General features: G+C 37.2%; 1 protein-coding gene across 6 annotated transcripts in view; it reads left to right on the top strand.

Annotated features, from left to right (window-relative positions):
• SUGCT (succinyl-CoA:glutarate-CoA transferase) overlaps window positions 1–20,728 on the top strand; it is a 323,003-nt gene that overhangs the window by 61,340 nt on the left and 240,935 nt on the right. For all 6 annotated transcript variants that reach the window (XM_051610119.1, XM_051610122.1, XM_051610123.1 and 3 more), the window contains one exon: window positions 7,327–7,422. In XM_051610119.1, coding sequence (XP_051466079.1) covers window positions 7,327–7,422 — 96 coding nt within the window. The remainder of the gene's footprint in view (window positions 1–7,326; window positions 7,423–20,728) is intronic.

Consider the following 20,728-nt stretch of genomic DNA (forward strand, 5'->3'; position numbering starts at 1 on the left):
TATTTAATAAGTACCTACTAATTGAGTGAGTCAGAAGTTTGATTGAAAAATTGTATAGAGCCATATGATTAAGCTTTGTATGTAAGTGCACTAAGATCTTACACAGTTTACAAGCTAACTTTGGAGTTTTGTGGGGTTTTTTAACTTGAATATTTTCTTTTATAGATTTTTTTTTAAGTGATGGATTCCTTAGAGCCATTCCTGTGATATGAAGCTGAAAGAGGAATTTTTCACTTATTGAAATAGTATGATTTTTACAGTTACAGAAAAAGCCTATTACTGTTTTATTTTCGTCAATAATATATATTTTTTATATATATATATATATATGAAATTTCAAGTACTAGATCTGTTAGTTGCATCAGTCTTTGATAACGGTAATATTAAATGGGTCTTAATCAGGAGATGATCTCCATTCTGTGGGAAGCACAGAACTGTTCATTCTGGTTTATAAGCTCTAAATAGCTCATTAGAAAAAAAAGTTGTAGATCAGTTCTTTTTGTTGTTGCATTTCACTGAACTCAGCAGTTCTCTGCTATACAAATGCTTTTTAATTTGAAGATTCCTTAGCTTCTCTATATTTGTTTTCTAAACTTTTTTTTTATACAGCAAAAGTTGTTTTCAGTCATCATTTTCATACTAAAAAAGTATCTACATAATTTTGCACTTTAAAGTCTGTTTTGCTCTCTTCAGCTTTCTTGCCCTGTGAGATTCTGTCTTCAAGACAGGGTTTTCAAATACATTACCACTGGTTTTCTCATTGCATGTATTTTTAATTTTTTTTTTTCTAGCTCATTATGCATCTCCTAGCACATACTTTCTGAGAGTGTGTGATATGCTTTGTGCTATTTGATTAAGTGGGTAACTTTAATCAGCAAGTCCCACAAGCTGGGTGTGATTACTGCCACAGAATTGAATATCTGCTTAAATGTCTATTTGGAAGACCCTAGAATGAGACCTGTTCTAAAATTGTAGTTATTTGTCATTAAGGATTTGATTTTGTCTTTGCAATATTGTATTTGTGTCTGGGATTATACCATTTGCTGATGCTTCAATACAAGGAGTTTTCTTTTGAATTCATGATCACTTCCTGCCGGTTCTCATTAAAATAAATCAGCGTCACTGGGAAGAAAACACTTTTTCCTCAGAGCAAAGTGTTCATAATGTGACCACAGACATTTTCTAAACCGGGTGTAGACTCTTTAATAATGAGTCTTGGCCTACGTGATAGTAGTCTTGCTTTTTTAGACCTCTTAGCTTTTGCAGACCTCTTCAAAGTCATTCATGGAATTTGCTGGTCTGCAGAGCACTGCTTGAAAGCAGCTGCAATACTACTGGCTCTTGAAGGGGAGGGAAAAAACTATGTGGAGGAGGATTATGGGACAATAGTTGTGAATTCTGGAGGAGGTCGGATCTGCTACCTTTCACGGATATAGGTACACCACTGAGGAGTTTGTAAAATCTTGCTTCTTTGTGGGCAGTGGCTTTGCTGTGTACTTGCAGGTGGGGTTGCCTGCCTGGCCTGTGAGTATGTGGCACTCTTGAGATGATTTTTAGCTCCAGCAGAGCTTTCAAGTCCAGGCTAGATGTGAGGCCCTTATGTGCCCAGACATAAGGTGATGTTTGTTGACAACTTTGTGGGAAGTCTGTGGCTTCCTGCTGGGCCCCTGTGGAATGGGCTGCCTTGAATTGTGGTAGTTGTCTCACGTCTGTGGGAGACTGTGGTTCCTGCTGCCCAGTTCATTCTTGCACGAGTCTGACATGCAGTCGCCTGCCTAGAAACTGGTAGAACGGCACCTTTCATTGTGGTGCAGTGTGACGTGCTGAACCAGTTGGGTCAATGCTTAGGATGTAACATAAAACATGCATGCACTGTCCATAGCAGCAGTGAGGTGATTGCAGACTAATAGCTTATTGCTACTCTCATTAAACATTGTGGCTACACATAATTAGACTTCAACTGTAAGTGTGGGAGTTTCTTCTAAGTGGAGTGGGACTTTCTTGGTAGAGAGAGAAGGGTTTTGTTTTGATTTTTTTTAAACAAAAAAGTACTCAAGAATTGAGAGTTGAGGGTCACCCTATGCACATGTGGGAGCAGCTTCAATACAAATATACACATGAGAAGAACGGCGGTGGGATAAGTGCACAAGCAAAATTAATCAAACTTGAATGTTGCTTTATTAGTGTCAAACTATTTACTGCAACATGGAAAGAGAAAAACATATAAACCAGAAAAATCAATCAGGAGGTAAATACCAGTATAGGATCAGAGGGACCTGGACAGGCTGGAGAGGTGGGCCAATGGCAACCTCATGAAGTTCAACAAGGCCAAGTGCAAGGTCCTGCACCTGGGTCAGCACAACCCCAGGCACAAATACAGGCTGGGGGGAGAATGGCTGGAGAGCAGTCCTGAGGAGAAGGACTTGGGGGTGGTAGTAGAAGAGAAGCTCGACCCGAGCCACCAGTGTGTGCTGGAGCCCAGAGAGCCAAACACATCCTGGGCTGCATCAAAAGAAGTGTGGCCAGCAGGGCCAGGGAGGTGATTCTGCCCGTCTGCTCTGCTCTGGTGAGACCCCATCTGGAGTACTGTGTACAGCTCTGGTGCCATCAGCACAAGAAAGATATAGACCTGTTGGAAAGGGTCCAGAGAAAGGCCACCAAGATGATCAAAGGGCTGGAGACAGGCTGAGAGAGTTGGGGCTGTTCAGCCTAGAGAAGATAAGGCTCCAGGGAGACCTTATAGCAGCCTTCCAGTATCTGAAGGGACTACAAGAAAGCTGGGGGGACTTTTCATCAGAGAAGATAGTGATAGGACAAGGGGTAATGGTTTTAAACTGAGAGAGGGGAGATTTAGGTTAGATATTAGGAAGAAATTCTTCACTCTAGGGGTGGTGAGGAACTGGAATGGGTTGCCCAGGGAGGTTGTTGATGCCCCATCCCTGGAGATTTCTAAGGCCAGGTTGGACGAGGTTTTGTGCAGCCTGATCTAGTGATAGGGTTCCCTGCTCATGGCAGGGGGGTTGGAACTTGATGATCTTTAAGATCCCTTCCAACCTTAATGATTGTATGATCCTATGATTTAATTTAAGAGAATTTTGTTAGTGTACAGCAATTGAGAACTGTGGTCATATGGTCAAATTTTTCACATATGAAGAAATTTTTTCCGTGTCACCGGGACTATGGAAAATGTGTAAGTGGAAGATTATTGGCCTTTGCACAATAGAAGGCACTACAATTTTTATAAATTAGTATTTGGGTTACTAGTTCAATAGTATAGTGTAAAATAAGTTATCTGTGCTGCTGTAAAATGCTGATGTCAAAAAGTTCCTAAAAGACAGTCTACATGCTTAATTTAGGAAAAATTAAACAAAGAATGAGAAGAAAAAAAAAATTGGCTAAGAGTGAAAGCCTTGTGGCAGGAAAGCAGACACAAAATTGGAGGGAGAAGAAAGTAAAGAGTATAATTAAAATGTTGCTTTCTCCTCTTTCCAGTTACCTGCCCTCTTTTGGTATTCATATACGCTTGTTGAACTTGCATCTCAATGATTGATTGACTCAGTGAACTCATTGTAATAAATTATGTTTGATGTGCTATCTTGAAAAAAATCTTTTGAAATTCTGTCTCTTTTCTTTGTCTGCTCACCTTGTGGCTTTTAATATCTTGTTTCCCATCTGTCTGATTCCATCATAAGCTGAGCATAACTTTTTAGACCTTAATGCAGCTCTCTTTTTGTTCTGGTTAAAGTAATGCAAATATGTGATTTGGCCATCAACAGTAATACCATAAAGGAATGTTGAAGTGTGTGTTCCCTTTATTGATGTGAAATAAAGAAACTCTTATCTGTAGATATTTGATAATACGTATTTACAGTGCATAGATCTGTCTGCAAGCAAATGAATACAGACATGTCTGTATCATTGTGTTACATCTGCTTTAACATTGCAAGTCCAAAGGTTACTGGTAAAGATTAGTTCTTAATTAAAGGAGGAAAGAAATGGATCTATAAGGTTTCAGGAAAGCATTTTTAAATATATATTTAAAAATACTTAACTAAATATTTAATACAGATGTACCAAAACTTCATTTTGAGAGATTGATTGTACTGTAGATATTTGTACTGCAAGAAGTGCCTCTAGCATTGAGGTATTAACTGAGTTTTGAATTACAGGGGAATTTGGAGACAGACCTATTTTGTTAAAAGTATTTTTTCTAGGGGTTATCATGTCTGTAGAAATGTTGTGTTGGGATATCTTTTTTTATGCTTATAGTTCAGCAGTTTGCTTACAAGCATAAGGTATAGTTAGATAAAATTATTTGTGTTCTTTATTAAGGACAAAAAATGTATATGCAGATTTTTTGGATAGTGCGTTTTTTAACGAGAGTAAATCTTTGGAGACACTAGAGGGAATGAACAGAGTCAGGAAGAGAGGAGAAGGAAAAAAGCATGGTAGTCCTGAGACTGTCTAGAAGTTTCATGGGACAGTGGAAGGAGAACTGTTGTTTAAGTCTGCTGAATTCATCAGAGGGTGGTTATGAAAAGGCCAAAAGGCTGCAGAATTCACTCAACCAAGTGTGTTTATACATAACACATGAAGCACTGAAGTGCTTACTTTGATATGGTCAATATAATTTTATTTGGATGATGATGATGATACTACTGCTACTAATTCTTTTTTGTCTGGCTGATTTGACTATGAACAAGGTAAGCAACTAAGAAAAGTAAGTCATTGGGAGCCAAAAGCCTTTTTCCTTCGTGATTGATTGAAAAAACAGTAAGTAAACCAGTTTCAGCAGAGTGCATAGGCATATTCATTCAAGCAAGTGATCGGTAGGTACATTGACTGAAATAGAATTATTCTTCCATCTAAGTATCGTGTTGAGCTGAGGCCTTAATATGTAGTCTAAGCAACTTTTAGTTCCAAAAATGCTGTCTTTGCTAAACTTCTGACTTCCGTGGCATTTGTTGTCTGTTGCTACTGAAACAGCTCTTTGAGCAAAGAGCTTTAGTGCTGTGATGCTGATATCTAGCAAGTTTTATGTTTTAATTCTTTTTATCCTCTTGAACTGTGGGCAACTGCATTGGAGAAATCTTGGTGTGTATGTGTTACACCATTGAAGGAATTACATTTGTCTCATTGAGAAAGCTGAAGCAATTTGCAACACTACATGAATAAAAATATTTTGAGGATAGAAGTTTTCTTGTGAAACTTCTTGTGGAGAATTTTGTTTATGAAACTCACAGCTCTGTTTCTAAAGCATAGAATATCAACAAACAAACAGAATGAAATCTTGGCTCCACTATATTTAATATCAATATTTTAGGATTTCTGTTTCACTATGTTTTAATTCATCATGTAATTCCTAGAGTTGTTTGGTAGAGTGTTTCTTTCCAGAAGTGTGAAAAGTTAAATGCTTGTGTCACAGTTTGTTCTGGTGTCTTTAAAAGTAAAAGCCTGTTTAAGTAGATACATCTCACGTTCTGAAATTTTTATGTAATACAGCAGCTGTGTATTGTTACACCCAAATACAGAAGATTATCTAACATTTAATGTTTCATCATCATGGCATAAGCATTTGCTGTGGTAGAAAAAAATATCACTAGGGAGTGTGACCCACAAATTGAAAAAAGGCAGGAATGATGGGTCTAGGTTGTGTGTTTCTAATAAATACACCTATGTGACTCATGGCTCTCTCTTTGTAATAATGGTGTGTTTCGTTCTGTGTTGCTGAGGAAAGTTTCAAACCAGAAGAAAAAGTCCTTTCTACATTTTCCCAGATCTATTTCCTTAATTGCTGAGATTTGCATGGGGATTGAAGGACAGACTAGACATTGTTCAACATTTTAGTTGAATGAAGTGACACTGTGCCATAATTAGCTGCAGTTGAAATCCAACTACAAAGTGTTTTCCAACAGTACTCAGGAATAAGGCGTTGTATTTATTGTCAGTATATTTGGATATAGTTATTGGCAGCAGTTAAATGCTTATTTGCTTCATGTTTTCCTAGGTTTTCTGCTGGACTAAATAATTGAATCCATGATGTACAGTTACATCTTTGCTTTAAATGTGAGAGTGACACATTCACATTGCCTTTTCAGCATACATGGAGAAAGGAGAAGAAAATGAAATGGCATTCTTATTCTAGAAATTCTGATATAATTTACATATTGGAATGTGGTGGACTCTGAATTAACTACTGCAATGATTTTGATGTAGATTAGACTGATTAGTAGACAAAGAATAGTGTAAGCACTTGGGTCATCATAGCAAATTTCTTTCATCTAGGGGAGAAATATGAAGAAAATAATACTGTTTGAAAAAAGTGGTCATATGGCCTGTTGTTTAGGCAAGCAGTTGCACTAAGTGGCACAATTAGTTAACAGTGTAAAACAAATATATTGTCTGGTGAAACAGTGATAACCTCATGCTAACTGTAATGCTATGTTATATTACTTGGCTTCAGATATAGTCACACACTGTATTCTCTTGAAGAAATAAGAGGAAAGAGTCTCCCATTGATTATAAGAGGATCACTGATTTTCATGCATTACTGCATCATAAATGTTCACTTCTTTTCTCCTAAGATATCTTTGTGCTTACTAAATAAAATATATTTAGTCCCTCAAATTGTGGTTACTAAATTAGCATGCCATATTTTTCACAAAATGAATCTTTTTCCAGTTTTGTCTGTCTGACTAATAACTGGGTAAATCTCTCCTTATCTTCTAGTGGCACATAATTTATCAAGGCTTACCACTTAATTAATATTACAGAGCATGTGGGGAGCTGAAGAATTTAGAAGTATTTTCCATAGTTTGGACATGTAACATGAGAAGCATAGGAGAAAACAGAAAGATAATCTTGTAATTGAGAAAAAGCCTTTGTGACTTAAGCATGGGATTGAGGTTCAGGAAATAGTGAGTTCTATCCCACGAATCCATCATGCTTCCCACTAGACTTTGGACAAGACACTGATTTTTTCTGTGCTGCAGTTGGCCATTTCGTAAAATGTCAAGGGTAATACTCCCATATCTCTTGAGGTAGTTTAATGTGCTACATTTGTCTATCATTACTGGTGTTACATGACAGCGTATTAATTTTGGGTTTATTGAGTTGTACTTATATAAGCACTTCCATGATATAAATGTAGCCTGAATTTTTTCATATTTAAAAAGGGTACATTATATGTAATATAAAAATGATACTTTGTGACATAAATATGTTAACTTATGTATCTGAAGCACTTAAAAATAGACAGAAATCTCAAAGAAGTTGTCAATGAAGTTTCAGCTTTCCTGAATACTTTTACTTTTTCTCCATTTCCAGGTTGCATGTCTCACTCATGTAGCAGCTAATTACCTTAATTTCAAAATTGAAGCAAAACGCTGGGGTACTGCTCATGGAAGCATTGTTCCATATCAGGTAAGCAGAAAGCATTAAGTATTTTAATTTTTCTCTTGGAATCAATGATTTTGTGTATTATGAGACTGAGCACTGACTTTTCCCATGACTTGCTGTAGTCTGTAATGTGTCTGTGTCTAGGTAGGACAAGGTTCTGTTGTTCATTGTCATTTTTGCATTTTGCATGTTTCTTCATCAGCAGTAGATTAGTAACAGAACACTAAAATAGATCAAAGGTGTTTGCTGAAATTGGATGACTTTAAAGCTAGCATCATGACTTGAGTGCTTCTCACCTGACAGGGAAACCTTTTTTTTAAGGGTTACCTGACTTCCGTACCAGTTGTAAACTGAAATTCTTTACATTTTGGTGTTTTTATCTTCTGAGGCTACAAGAGCAATCTAAATGACCATGAAGATCTGGGAGTTCTACATATTTTGTCATTTTGTATTGATTTTGCTACAAATCACTGTGGCTCAGAGAGACAACAGGTTGGCAAAAGGAATTAACCAGAGCTCAGATCTCCCCAGCAGAATTCAGTGTCTGCTACATGTAATGAAGGGTTGAAATTCCTTAAAATAACATGACCTTCATCATATAAACAAGCACAGGGGAAAAAAAAAATGCTTCAAGCTTTATCTTACTTCTGGCTAGTATGGGAAATTCTTCCCATAAACAAAGAAAATTTTGTTCTTTTCCAGCTGATCATTTTGTGATGACTACTTGATGGAAGTCATGCTAACTGACTGAGACTTGGGCCTATATTTAATTTAATAACCCCATGCTTTATGTCATTATCTTTGGCACTTCTCATCAAATAGTCATGTTTGTAGCTAGCTAGGCAGAGCCTGGATTTCTTAATTTTATTTTTGGTCTGGAGTCCTTTAAATGCTGTGAGGAACATTTCCCAGCATTTATCAGGGAGAACTGCACCTAAACACCACCCGGTTTCTTTACCATCTCCTTTCTTTTTAGGGAAAGTGAGGGAAACACTGTGTATTGTGTTCTTCGCAGTGGTGAAGATGGCGGTGATTGTAGGATTTGAAGATTTGCTGCTTGTGGCCATAGAAACTCTGAAGCAAAAATCTTACATTATTACATAGAACACTGTCACTGGGTAGTGTCACAGCCAGGCCTCCTCAGGTCTGAAACTAAAATCAGCTGGTTTTGTAAGAGCTGCATCTACTTGAGCTAGGAGACTTTTTCCAGTACATACCACTGTATAGTCAGCTGTCTTGTTATGAATTAGCTAGAATGAATCTTAGTATCTTAAGACTGATGGGGAGATGTTGCAGCTCTTTCTGCAAGGATGGGATTGGTCCTGCAGTATTCTTGTCTCAGGTGTCGTGCAGCACAGCTCTGGCTGGCATTGTGTAGCACTATGGTCGTGTTTCTTACAACCAGCTCTCCAATGTAACCAAGCATCCAACATCCTTCTCATATAAACTATAGTATCACCTGGCAAGGGTGAACCAGATGATCCTTGAGGTCCCTTCCAACCTGGCATTCTATGATTCTGTGATCCACATTTTGCTGTGTTTCTGTGATGTGACCTTTTGGTGCAACCTTTATTGAACTTCGGTATGCTGGAAGTATAAAACACATCTGAAGTGTCTGAAGTTTGTATAAACAAAACCAAAAGCCTGACTAAACAAAACATTTTATCTTCACTGTGATGCATTTGGCTTAATAATTGAAACTTGCATTCTGTTATGCCCTTTTGCCTTTGTTTGTCCACAGTCAAAATGAAAAGAAAAACGTACATTAAGTATCCTTTATTTTCTTTCATACACAGCTCTCCAGATATACAAAAATTCAAGGAGATTGTTTTAGCTTTCTTCTGGTTTAATCTGGAGTAGTCAATATGTAAATAACTTTTTTTTTTTTTTTAAATCCCATCTAAACTGCAGTTCCTGTTTCTCTGTATGCTGTTTTTGTAGTAGGTATTAGAAATATTACCTCAATATTATGAAGAGTTTTTTAATCTGTATTTTCTTGTTCATAAACCAGTAATTAGGGTCGTTTTCCTATGGGTGGAGTTGTGTGTGTATGGCTCATCTGCTAACATTCCATCAGCTAGCATGGTTATAATTCTGATTGTAACCATAAGTATATTATGCTTTCTAGAGTTTTTTTTTTTTGCTCTGCTAATGGAAGCTATACTTAGACTGCAAAACTCTTCAGAAACTTGAATTAACCCTGCCCCTTGCTATTGTGCTGCTTTTATAGTTGCTTCCATCACTCATTTGTAATATAGCTTAGATCAGAACTCTGAAACCTTTCATCCCTCATTCTAGTTATTGAATACTGTCTTTTGCTTACTAATCTGTGACTATCACAGTGCTGATTATTACAAATACATGGATTTTTTTGTTGTTTGTTTCAAGATACTTTGTGCAAGTGAACTATAATTTGTTCAAATAATAAAAATCACATTTCAGAAAATTGAATTTCTGTGTATTTCAGAAAAAGGAGATGGTAGTGGATTTTTTCTTTTTTTATGTCCTCAATTTTATTTTTTCATTTTCTGCATTTTGAGTTTTCATGCTGGTAGTAAATTACAGCTTTGAAGTGATACAGAGCCTGCAATCATGCTGAAAAGTATCAGACTATGTTAAATCACGGAACACTAGGTAAACATGAGAGATAATTTCATAGATATTAAAAGGCAAAATCTAAATAATTTCCATCATCCTTTGGTGTGACAGAAATCCGATCAGAGTCATGCTGGAGTGCTGACCAAAATTAAATTAAAAATACAAGTCAAAAATATCTTAAATATGTACTTTAACAGTGCTTTTTTAATTACAGTTGTTACAGTAGCTGTTCTAGTGTTGTTTAACACATTCACTTGTGTATACTGAATGATATTGCAGCTTTTATTTAGTTGAGCTTCAGCTGAATTCCATTTTTGTTCTGAATATTTTTGCAAATTGCTCTATTTATTCTGGGTCAAATTAAGCGTTGAGTATATCTCTTTAATTTCACTGAATTCCCTCTTACTTCTTGGCTGAAAATGTAGCAGCATAATTTGTCCCTGAGTGCATACTCTAGTTTGACCTTTCTTACTTTTTCTTGTTATTTCAAAACATAAAAATTGAGCATTATTGGGCAGCTGGGTTTCCTCTTTCATGAAACTACTATGTTGTGTAGCACCTTCGAAAATCTATTTCTGGCCGGAGCAACAAGCTCTTAATAAAAGACATGTAAAGTTTGGTGTGCAAGGACTTTCATGGTCTTTTTGTGTTTTTCTCATTTCCTGATATTGTGCTGACTTTGTGTCATCATCATTCAAAAAGTCCGAGTTTTCAGTTCTGTGTGCTCATCACCAGAACCCAAAGAAAAGCGTTTCAACTTGTTTTGAGTGTACAGTATCTTTCAGGGTACACGTCAAACTGTCTGTAAATGTTTGCCATATGTTTTCAGTGGAGGTGAACTTTGCAATGTACCAGAAAGACGAAGAACTCTATTTCTAATCAAGCCAAATCAGAAATACTTTTTTTGAGTGCTTAATAAGAAATTCTCTATTTTGAGCATATCTGCTTCTTAATCAGAGAGCAATGTAGTTTGAATAGGTCACTCCTGTGACAGTGCATGTAATCAGATCCCAGTTTGCTTGGTTTCAAGTGTTAAAACACAAACCTTGAGTTCTGGGATGTATCTTAAGTGTAATTAGTGCAATTTTTAAAAACAAGTTTCTATAATGAGACACCTTGTTTAGCTACAGCTGCTCCATGATTATCCAGAGGAAATCAGGGACTTAAAAGCATCCGGTTTACATAACTGTGCTGAAATGTAAAGTTGTATTACTGCCTTTCATTTAGGGTGATAAGGTCTTCCCTGATTCTTGTAGTTTCAAAAGTGGTGCTGTCTTGCCTGAATCACATGCGAGATGTAGACACTCCCTTTTTTGTCTTCCACTTGACACAATTGGAATGGATATCCATTCTCCTGAGAAAGACTACCACAACCAGCATGTTTACAGGATGTTTCCTCTGGCAGCTTATCACCCTGCCATCGGGCACCCAGAGAGCTGGGCAGCACTTTCAGAGGCAAAGTTTCAGCAAAAGATTTAGGGCTGTATTCTCTTGGGCCATAATGACAGAAGTCTTCTCAAAACCTGAGAAACCAACCTCTTACAGATATGACCCCTTCCTTCCCCTGTCAATGTATATGATGTTATTTCTCTTCCAGATTCGGTCCTAGGACTCACAGTGTCTTCTCAAGTATACTTCAGTACAGTTTCAGAATATGCAAAGGACACAACCATTCTGCACAGAAGTTGAAACCACAAGACAGGAAAGAAATTATTGTTTTGACCAATAATATTTTGTGTTGTCTGACCTTTGTATTGTTATAACCCATCAGACTCAACATTAATGGTTTTTTATAGTAGAACATCACTCACATTCTTTAAGCATCATCTTCTTGTTGTGATAAGCATAAAATTTCTTTCAGATGAGGAAACTGTCTGCGTCAAAGGCCTTGCAGTTGAGATGTGTTACAAAAACTAAAGTATAAGCTCACAAGGAAGTGAAAGCCATGAGGTAGCAGGAAGATGAGTATAGTCATAGATATAAATATATTTTCATTGTTTATGGAATTTGTATCTCATACTTTTTGCTTGCAGAATTTCATCCTTTCCAGGGATCTTCCAAAGTAAATACTGCTCATGTCACTCATGTCCCATCACAGGAACAGATCATGCATTGAGTTGTTACCTGATTCATATGGCAGAGATGCCTTTCATACAAAGGCACGATGTGACAAACTTTTCTAACTCAGCTATGGAGAATCTCACAGAACTTTTAATTGCTACTTTTTAAATGTTTTTTAATTGTTTTTTTTTTTCCTCCTTCCAACGGAGAGGGCAACAGAATAATGTCAATAATTCAGAAATTTCAATCTGCTTATTCCACAGAAGAACCTTGTCTATATGAGTCTCCTGGGTTATTTAGACTTCCTTGAGGGCCCCCTTTTCTATATTGTTCTGAGCAATGAAGTATCACTGCTTTTCATTTGACATGAAAATTAAATGTATTCACAGATCAACTGAGTAGAAACTTTGTGCTCTCAAGCAGCAGCGAAGTGTGCTTTCTCACACATGGTTTCAGATTCCAAAGAACAGTCTGGCCACCCTCAAGATATATGTCTTGACTCATATGATTAATACCCAATCTTCCAGATACTTCAGTGGCCTAGTGTATCTCCTTGAACTACTTACCTACAGGTCTTTTTTTTTTTTTTAACTAGGTTCTTCCTTTCTCTCTTTATCTTACAACGGTCAGGAAAGAGAGAAGCCAGAAAGGTCTGTGTCATCCTGGATTCTGTAAAACAAGAAAACAAATATATCATTTGCAGGACTTTATCTTTCTTTGTTTTTGAGCAAGATTCTATTTGTGGATTTCCTTACTATATTCTTCAGAAATGTCTTGTTGTGGTATGACTAGAAGAACTACTGACTGCGCAAACATTTTGGTGTTACTGTGATTATAAGGGATCACAGATGGGGCTCTGCTTGGTAAGCAGTGCTGGAGTAGGGATTCTGTTTCCTTGCCATTGTAGTCAAGGAAAAGTTATAGTAATCACCTGTGGGAATCTGCATAGAAATCGGCCCATTTATGAGGAATGAATTCTAGTTATTCAAATGTGACAACATTATCTTGATAGCTTTCTGGTGATCATCCTGCAGTGAGTTGTCAAGCCTCTCTCCCAAGCAGAGCAGCTGTCTGGAAACCAAATCAGTACGTTTGCCTTAGGCAGTTTTAGGTACATGCTCAGTATATAATGTGAGATGAAGTTATAACTTCATTCATATATATCCTATCCTGTCACAGAGACAGCACTTCAAAGAAACTGACCTTATATTTGAGTAGACAGCTTCTTACCTGTGCACAGGAGCTTTTCAGCTGGAAATGAAATACATTTTTAGTTTGAAATGGGATACTTTTTTTTTTTTTTTTTTTCCTTTCTCAAGAAATCCTCCTGTACCTTTCTACTTTAAGCAATGCCTGCAAGACATTTTATTGTCTTATACTTTGAGTTTGCAAAATATACATGGATAATCACAATTATTGTTATGGAATGATAGCTGCGAATTGAGACTGCTGTTTTTTATGTCCTCCTGAGAAGTGTCATTGTGACTATTTTGTGTCCATCATAAAACATTCATATATGTGTACTTTTATGTGTTTGGACTTGTATATGCATTTATGCTCATTTAAACTGGGTGTACATCAAGATTATTAGTCTGTGTCTTGTCCCTCATCATATGAGAAGAACTGTAATGAAACTAGGATTAGGACACAGGGACACCAATATTCAATGTCATTTAGTGAACATATTTGTATTTTTTGTATTCTGTTCATTGTTTCCTTCAATTTCTCTACTGCTGGTATCAAGGATCTAGTTTGTAATATTTACAGCATCATGGCTGGCCTCCAAACAAGTTGCAGGGTTACTGAACATTACAGATTTGTATAGCCGTGTCAAATTGCAATTCTTAAGAAAGGCAGCGCAACAGAGCCCTGATCAGTAGATTGCTCTTCAAATTAGAGCTGGTTTGAACAGAATAAAGGAATGATCTGTGGGCTCGTAGAGGGGATATTGACTGCGAGTGGTTCACTGCTTTCCTCTAATCTGCTTATCAGATCCAGGACAGAAAAGTAAAATTTTATTTTCCTTTTCTAGAAATATTATAGAATCATAGAATGCCAGGTTAAAAGGGACCTCAAGGATCAATCTTTCTAGGTAATACTATATATGAGGTGGCTCAGCACCCTGTCAAGCTGAGACTTAAAACTGTCCAATGTGGAGGAATTACCACTTCCCTTGGGAGAGTATTCCAATGTTTGATTTTCCTCATGGTGAAAAATTTACCTATTGTGTCCAACCAGAATATCCCCAGGAGCAACTTGTGCTCATTATCCCTTGTCTTTTCCATGTGACTCCTTGTAAACAGGGAATCTCCATCTTCTTGGTAGCCACCCTTTAAGTACTGGAATATTGTAATAAGGTCTCCCTGAAGCCTTCTTTTCTCAAAGTGTAGAAGATGAACAGATTTTTCAAGCAGGATTTGCCCCTGGTAAACCCATGTTGGCTTTTCCCAATCACGTGCTTCAATTGACTTGTGACAGTCCCCATGAGGATTTGCTCCATGACCTTTCCAGGGACTGAAGTGAGGTTAATGGGTCTGTAATAACCTGGGTCCTCCTTTGGACCCTTCGTATAGATGGAGGCAACATTAGCCTTCCTTCAGCCTTCAGGGATGTCTCCCAATCTCCACAGCTTCTCAGAGATTATGGAGAGAGGGTTTGCAACGACATCAACCAGGTCTCTCAACACCCTTGAGTGGGTGGCATCTGGATCCAGTGATTTTCATGGGTCAAGCTCCTGTAACAGTTGACACACCAACTCTTCCTTCACTGACAGTGGTTTGGTGTCTGCATCAACCTGGACTTTAGTTCCTATGACCTAGGACCCAACAGCACTGGTAAAGACAGAGGTGAAGAAGGTGTTGAGGACCTCTGCCTCTTCACCATTGTTTGTGGCAAGTTCATCTCTCCTGTTTAATAGTGGGCCAATATTATCCCTCTGTTTCTGCTTGTTATTAACATATCTGAAGAACCCTTTCTTGAAGATTTTGACATCTTTGGCCAATGTCAGCTTAGGCTGAGCTTTTGCTTTCCTAGCTGCATCTCTGCGGCCCCTTTACTCTCCATGGAAGCTTCTCATGGGATCCCTTAGAACTGAGCTGTGAGCAAGCTGAAGTCTGGTCTCCTAAAATCTAAAGCCTTTGTCCTGGAATTAACCTTCGTCGTGCTCAGCAGGATCCCAAACTCCACAATACTGTGGTCGCTGCAGCGAAGTCTGTCACTAACTGAGATCTTACAGTGCAGGTTTTCTTGGTTGGTGAGTAATAAGTCCAGCTGCTCCCCATTCCTGGTTGGTACACTCATAGTTGCATAGCTATAGAGAGCAGCCACTCAAAAGATGAAACATGTTTAAACAGTCTGAAAGAGAACTCAGAAATCCGTGTGCAGCACTATCACTCCGTGACTTCTGACATAGTTATCCTGCCTATACTGTGTTGCCATCGTAGCTAGAAACCCTAATAAAACACTACAGTCCCTTGAAAAAGGTATTGAACAAGCAGGACAGATGAGCTCTTTCTGGTTGTTAATGGGGAATGAAACACAAAGGAAGTACTTTAAAGGATTAAGAACTTTGGCTGTGTTCACTATCTTTATAGTTTATGAAGAAAAAATAATAAATAAAAAATCCATGAGCGTTCTGACCATTGTTTAATTAATGTTCAGGTGCTTGCTTTTACTATGTGAAGCTTGTGACAGTTTTGTTTGGAAAATGTTGATTGTTATGAGAGGGTATGTCCACTAGATGTCATTCATGTAATCTAGTTTTGATTGTAGCATTTATTTCTAAGGACCTGGTAGGATGGCAGATAAAAGTTATCAGTATTATTAGCTGCTTTTGTATATGCAGTGCTTTTGAGTTTATATGTGTGTGGAATGTTACAAAATAATGTTCTGGTTGTGTCTGTGATGGGTTTGACATACCTAGAATGTCTGTCTTTACATGTTTTTGCCTACAGTTATATGTAAGAGCACCCAGGTGAGCTGTATGAAGCCTGTAACTCTTCTGCAAGGAGAGATGTGAATATAGGACTTTATGCTCCAGAGACAAGAAAAGTATAATGTGACTAATACAATTCCACATAAATATGTTCTTTTCTCAGCTCTTTACACCTCAGAGGGCAGTTATTTAGAAAAGTAAATATCTAATTAGGAAAGATGTCATAAATCTAATAAACTTACAGAAATGGATTTATATACTCACAGGTCTTAGCTGTAGGACTTTGCTTACAGTACTTGATTTCTGTGACTGTATTAATATCTGAGACATTTCAAATGGAATCCCTTAAATCAAGCTTAAATGAAGTACTCTGTGTGTGGACAAATCAAAGATGCACCTGACCATTCAGTCAGGCAGGTTGGTAGGATCTGTACAGTTATTAGCAAAGAGTGTTTGCACCCCTGCTTCCCTCCCCCCCTCTTTGTAGTATGACGCGTTACTAATTGCTAGACAGCTCTGGGAAGCTGTATCTCTTCTCTCATTGAAGAGCAACTGCTGCAGCATTGGCCTGTGCTCTTTCCCACTTTCAACTCGGAGTAGCTACAGCAAAACTGGAAGCTGGAGATCACAGCTTCCTCCAACCTCCCTCTCCCCTTCCATATGGAATAAAGAATTTCTCTGCCCTGTGTAGTCAGCCAGAGGGCAGGATGGGGAAGTGATAATCCTCTTGGAATGAGCACTTGCATGAAAAATGATAAATGCTGCATTACATGGGGATTAACACTTGCTTATGAACTTGCTTTTAATGGAGTGATGCTTCTCTTTCAGCAATGTGAAGGTTCACTGTACTTGCAGACCTAATTAAAAACCTTTACCACTGTTCAGCCAAAAGGGAACCATCTGCCATCAAAAACATACTGGGGTTCAAAACTGTTTCAGTCTTTTGCATATTGCCCTCAAGAATGTAAACCATTTACCTGCGCATAGCGTTTGCTTCCCTAGAAAAATACTTGTGCCTCAGATCTCATTGGAATCTTCTTCCCTATCTCATAATGAGAACTGCATTTCCACTAATACTTAATGCATCTGTTTGAGGTCTGTGCTTTCTCACCATGGAACTAAAACATGACTACCCAGAGATAGTTTAATGAATGGAGTTGCTATACAAATCACTCTGTTCTCATTTTTTTAATGGAGGAGCTTATGATATCCTGGACAGAAGTTAACAGAGTGGACAATCTGTGAGTGGAGTTTATTGAGGCTGTTTGACATCTCTAGATGTATTTGATATTGAGCACTAATTTGTAAAGATACAGTAGTTGCAGCTTTGCAGGATGACCCTTTATTTTCACAGTGAGCTGACTTGTTATGCGAATTTGGTCATTAAGTTAATTTCTAAGCACTGATGTATACTAATATATTTGGCATAGGCTATATTGTTTCCTCCAAAAATACTCCATTACTGCTACAATAAGCTTAGCTCCACTGGAATAACAGCTGTGGTCCTACAGTACCCAGGCAGCTTTTGGGAATTTAACTGGAAGGATAGTATTTTTGAGAGGGCTTCTGTTCCATTTTCAAAAGTGGCATATACACTTTAGAAGTCTCAGTCCTGCTGCCTTATTAAGCATTTAAGTTTTAAATGCTAAATCTAGGTGTGAAAATAAGCTTTAATTTGCAGTACTTTGTAACACGATTTCTCCTGCTACATTCAGATACAATGTTGCATGATGCTAAACCAGGAATTTTTACCAATACTCTCACTAATAAAACTTAATGGTAAAAAGACTGAGAAACTGCAATATAAGTCTTTGTCTATTATTAAACCCCTATTATTACAATTTTTTTAAAAATTTGCTTAGTTTTTAAGATATGCATTACTTTTGGTACAATATTTTAATTCCAATTGTATTAGTAGTAGTAAGGGTGAAGGTGAGACAATTTTTTAAAAAGTAGTTCTCTCTTTTTGACAAAGCCATACTTCCTGACCATCACCTAAAACACACAATATATGCTGGCTGGAATTCACTCTTGTAATACAAATTAAGCTAGAGACATTGATCTTATATCTGTATCCCAAGTCAGATCTCAACCAGTTTTATCTAGTCTATACCTTCACCTTTGTTCCCATATATGTAGGATACTTTTGACAGATGACTTTTGTCCCAATTTCTTTTCACCAGAAGTTTTGCTACAGTCTTGCTTAGGAAAAGAAGTAATTCCTTTTTCAATAAGGAAGACAGAGCCTGGATTTAGGAAAAGGTTTTTGGCTGTATAGTTAGTGATGCATTATGGCAGTTGATTGCCATATTGCCTATAGGAAATTTTGATATATATAAAATATAGGTAGGTCTCATCTAAAGCGTTCCCTTCCCTGTTTTGTGTGAGACCAGCTCATTCCTGTGTTTCTCAAGGTTATATTTTTAAAGCTCTTGTATTTTTTATTTTCTCTGTGACATGATTTCCAATTTGTTCGCCTCTTCAAGTGGTGTGTCCAGATCTGGTGAGTGCTTTAGGTGAGTTCTTCACATTTGAGTATCATGAGGAGCTCTCATATGCTGTTAAGACAGCTGGGAATAATTTGCTTTCATTTTTTGGTGGCATCACAATGCTGTATCTCCTTCTCAGGTGTTCAGCTGCCCAAGTAGGAGAACAGCACATACCTCTATGCCTAAAATTTGCTGATTATTTACCACCTACAACCTTCAGTTTGAATAATTATTACAAAGTTATTTGGGTTCCTTTTCCTGTGTTCTATGACTATTGGTTTGTTTCACCATGGATACTTTTACAGAATAGTTTCACTGATGACTCTCAATTCAGTGAAACCTGCAGAGTGAGGTCAATCAATGTTGGAATCACCTCTGAATCTAACATAGCGGCAGCCAAAGCAATTGTCTGACTCTGATCTTTGTTTATATCAGCTACAGCAAGTTTAGGGAACTCAGATTTTGAATAAATGTGCCCAAGTATGGGTTTAATGAGCTTTTGCGCATTAGTTTTGTATCACTAGTAATCTTCCTTTTTCTTGGTGTTTCTTGGCAGATGAAGCCTGAGATTCCAAAAAGTTGTCTTGTAAGGATGTGGAAGACTCAGCTTTTATTTTGTATGTTGTATTTTCTGTATTTTAGAAGAGCTACCAGAGTAAAGAGTAGAAGTTAGCTTACCTTAGTAGAAAGGCTATTCTTTGCTAGATAAAAATAACAAACAAACAAACAAACAAACACAAAGATAACCTGTAATTTGCTAATTTGTTAATAATAATTGTGATTTTGCATTGGAACCAATCCATTGTCTTGTGAAATGGCCATAATAATGACCAAATAGCAAGTTGATGTGACTTCATGCAGAGAAGCATTAGTCGAATCTATGTAACATAGTTAAAACTTAACATAAAACCAAGGAGTATAAACTATTGTAAATACCAGTGTTAGTCTGGATGATAATGTCTCTTCTAAACAAAGACAGTTTTTTGATCTTGTCAAACTTATCCTTTGTATATGTGGTTATGATAGTGGCTAGAGAGTTTTGACCATAAATAATAGCAGTAACAATGCAATAAAGCCTTTTGTAGTACACACAAGTCATTAACTTAGCTCATTGGGGCAGAGACTGCATTTTAATTTGGCCTGAGGCTTAGAACAATGGGCCCTGAGTCTTATTTTAGTGCTTCCACAAAACCACAAATAATTTCTTCCTCCTTTGTGTACAAGCTTACAGTATTTAATTTCATTTTATTTTGAGGGTTTTAAATATAGAAGAGAGTTTGGAGGGTAAATGAGAAGTAAAAATGACCATCACATGACTGTTGGAATAATGAAAGAATCTGAGATTTGTTTAAGACATATGGTGTTTACTGACATATTTAGTCTGCAAATGATGAGAGCCTTGGGCAGGAACAGAGTTCCATGTATTAGGAATCTGATCAGGTACCTCACTTAAGAGAATGTTATTAGAGATACCTTTTAGCACTCATGCATAATTATGCTATCTTTTCACTCTTACCTTTTCAAACTCCTCCGAGATTCTGAAGTAATTTTATTTCCTGCCATTTAACAGTTTTAAGTAATAATGATAAGGAGAAAACAGTTAAATAATTTCTTTTCTAAAACACCAGGTGCTGAAAGCAACTGAGAATATCGGTGGTTTTTATAGTGGTTTCCTGTTCATCTTGTGTAAACAACTTTGTCAGATTTCAAAAGGTAATATAAATGATTTGTGATCAAGAAATTAGAATGAAACTTAGAAAAGTAGTTCTACATTTGCTTGCGAAATAGCTATATTATTTCTGGTTTGGATACTTGTTACAACTTTATTTAATGTGATGCTGCTTTTTGGGTGAGTGCTCCCAATCAACTTTTAATATAAGGTAGAGAAGTTTCTTGAAATCATCAGTTCCAGATTGTAGCAAGTAACAGAGTGGTGGTTCCTTCCAGAATTTCTGCTGCTGTGTTTTCTATCACATTTCTATCTGTGTTTTGAGATTTTACTCCTGCTAGTGTGATTAGAGTAGGCCACTTTTGTGTGCCCCTCCTCTGTCTGTGAAAGAGCTGATCTCTACCTTCTACTTTTCTCCTGTTTGCTCTTGATTTAAATAGCCAGCTGTTCAAAGAGATCATTGCCACCTTTCAGGGTATGACTGTGTGGCACTGAACAGTGTAATGTAAAAAGTAAGTGAGCTAGTTGCAATGCTGCATGCAGGAAACCATCATAGAAAAACAGTCTTGGATGTGTCTA

This window comes from Apus apus, chromosome 2 (assembly GCF_020740795.1).
Source record: "Apus apus isolate bApuApu2 chromosome 2, bApuApu2.pri.cur, whole genome shotgun sequence".
NCBI lineage: Eukaryota > Metazoa > Chordata > Aves > Apodiformes > Apodidae > Apus > Apus apus.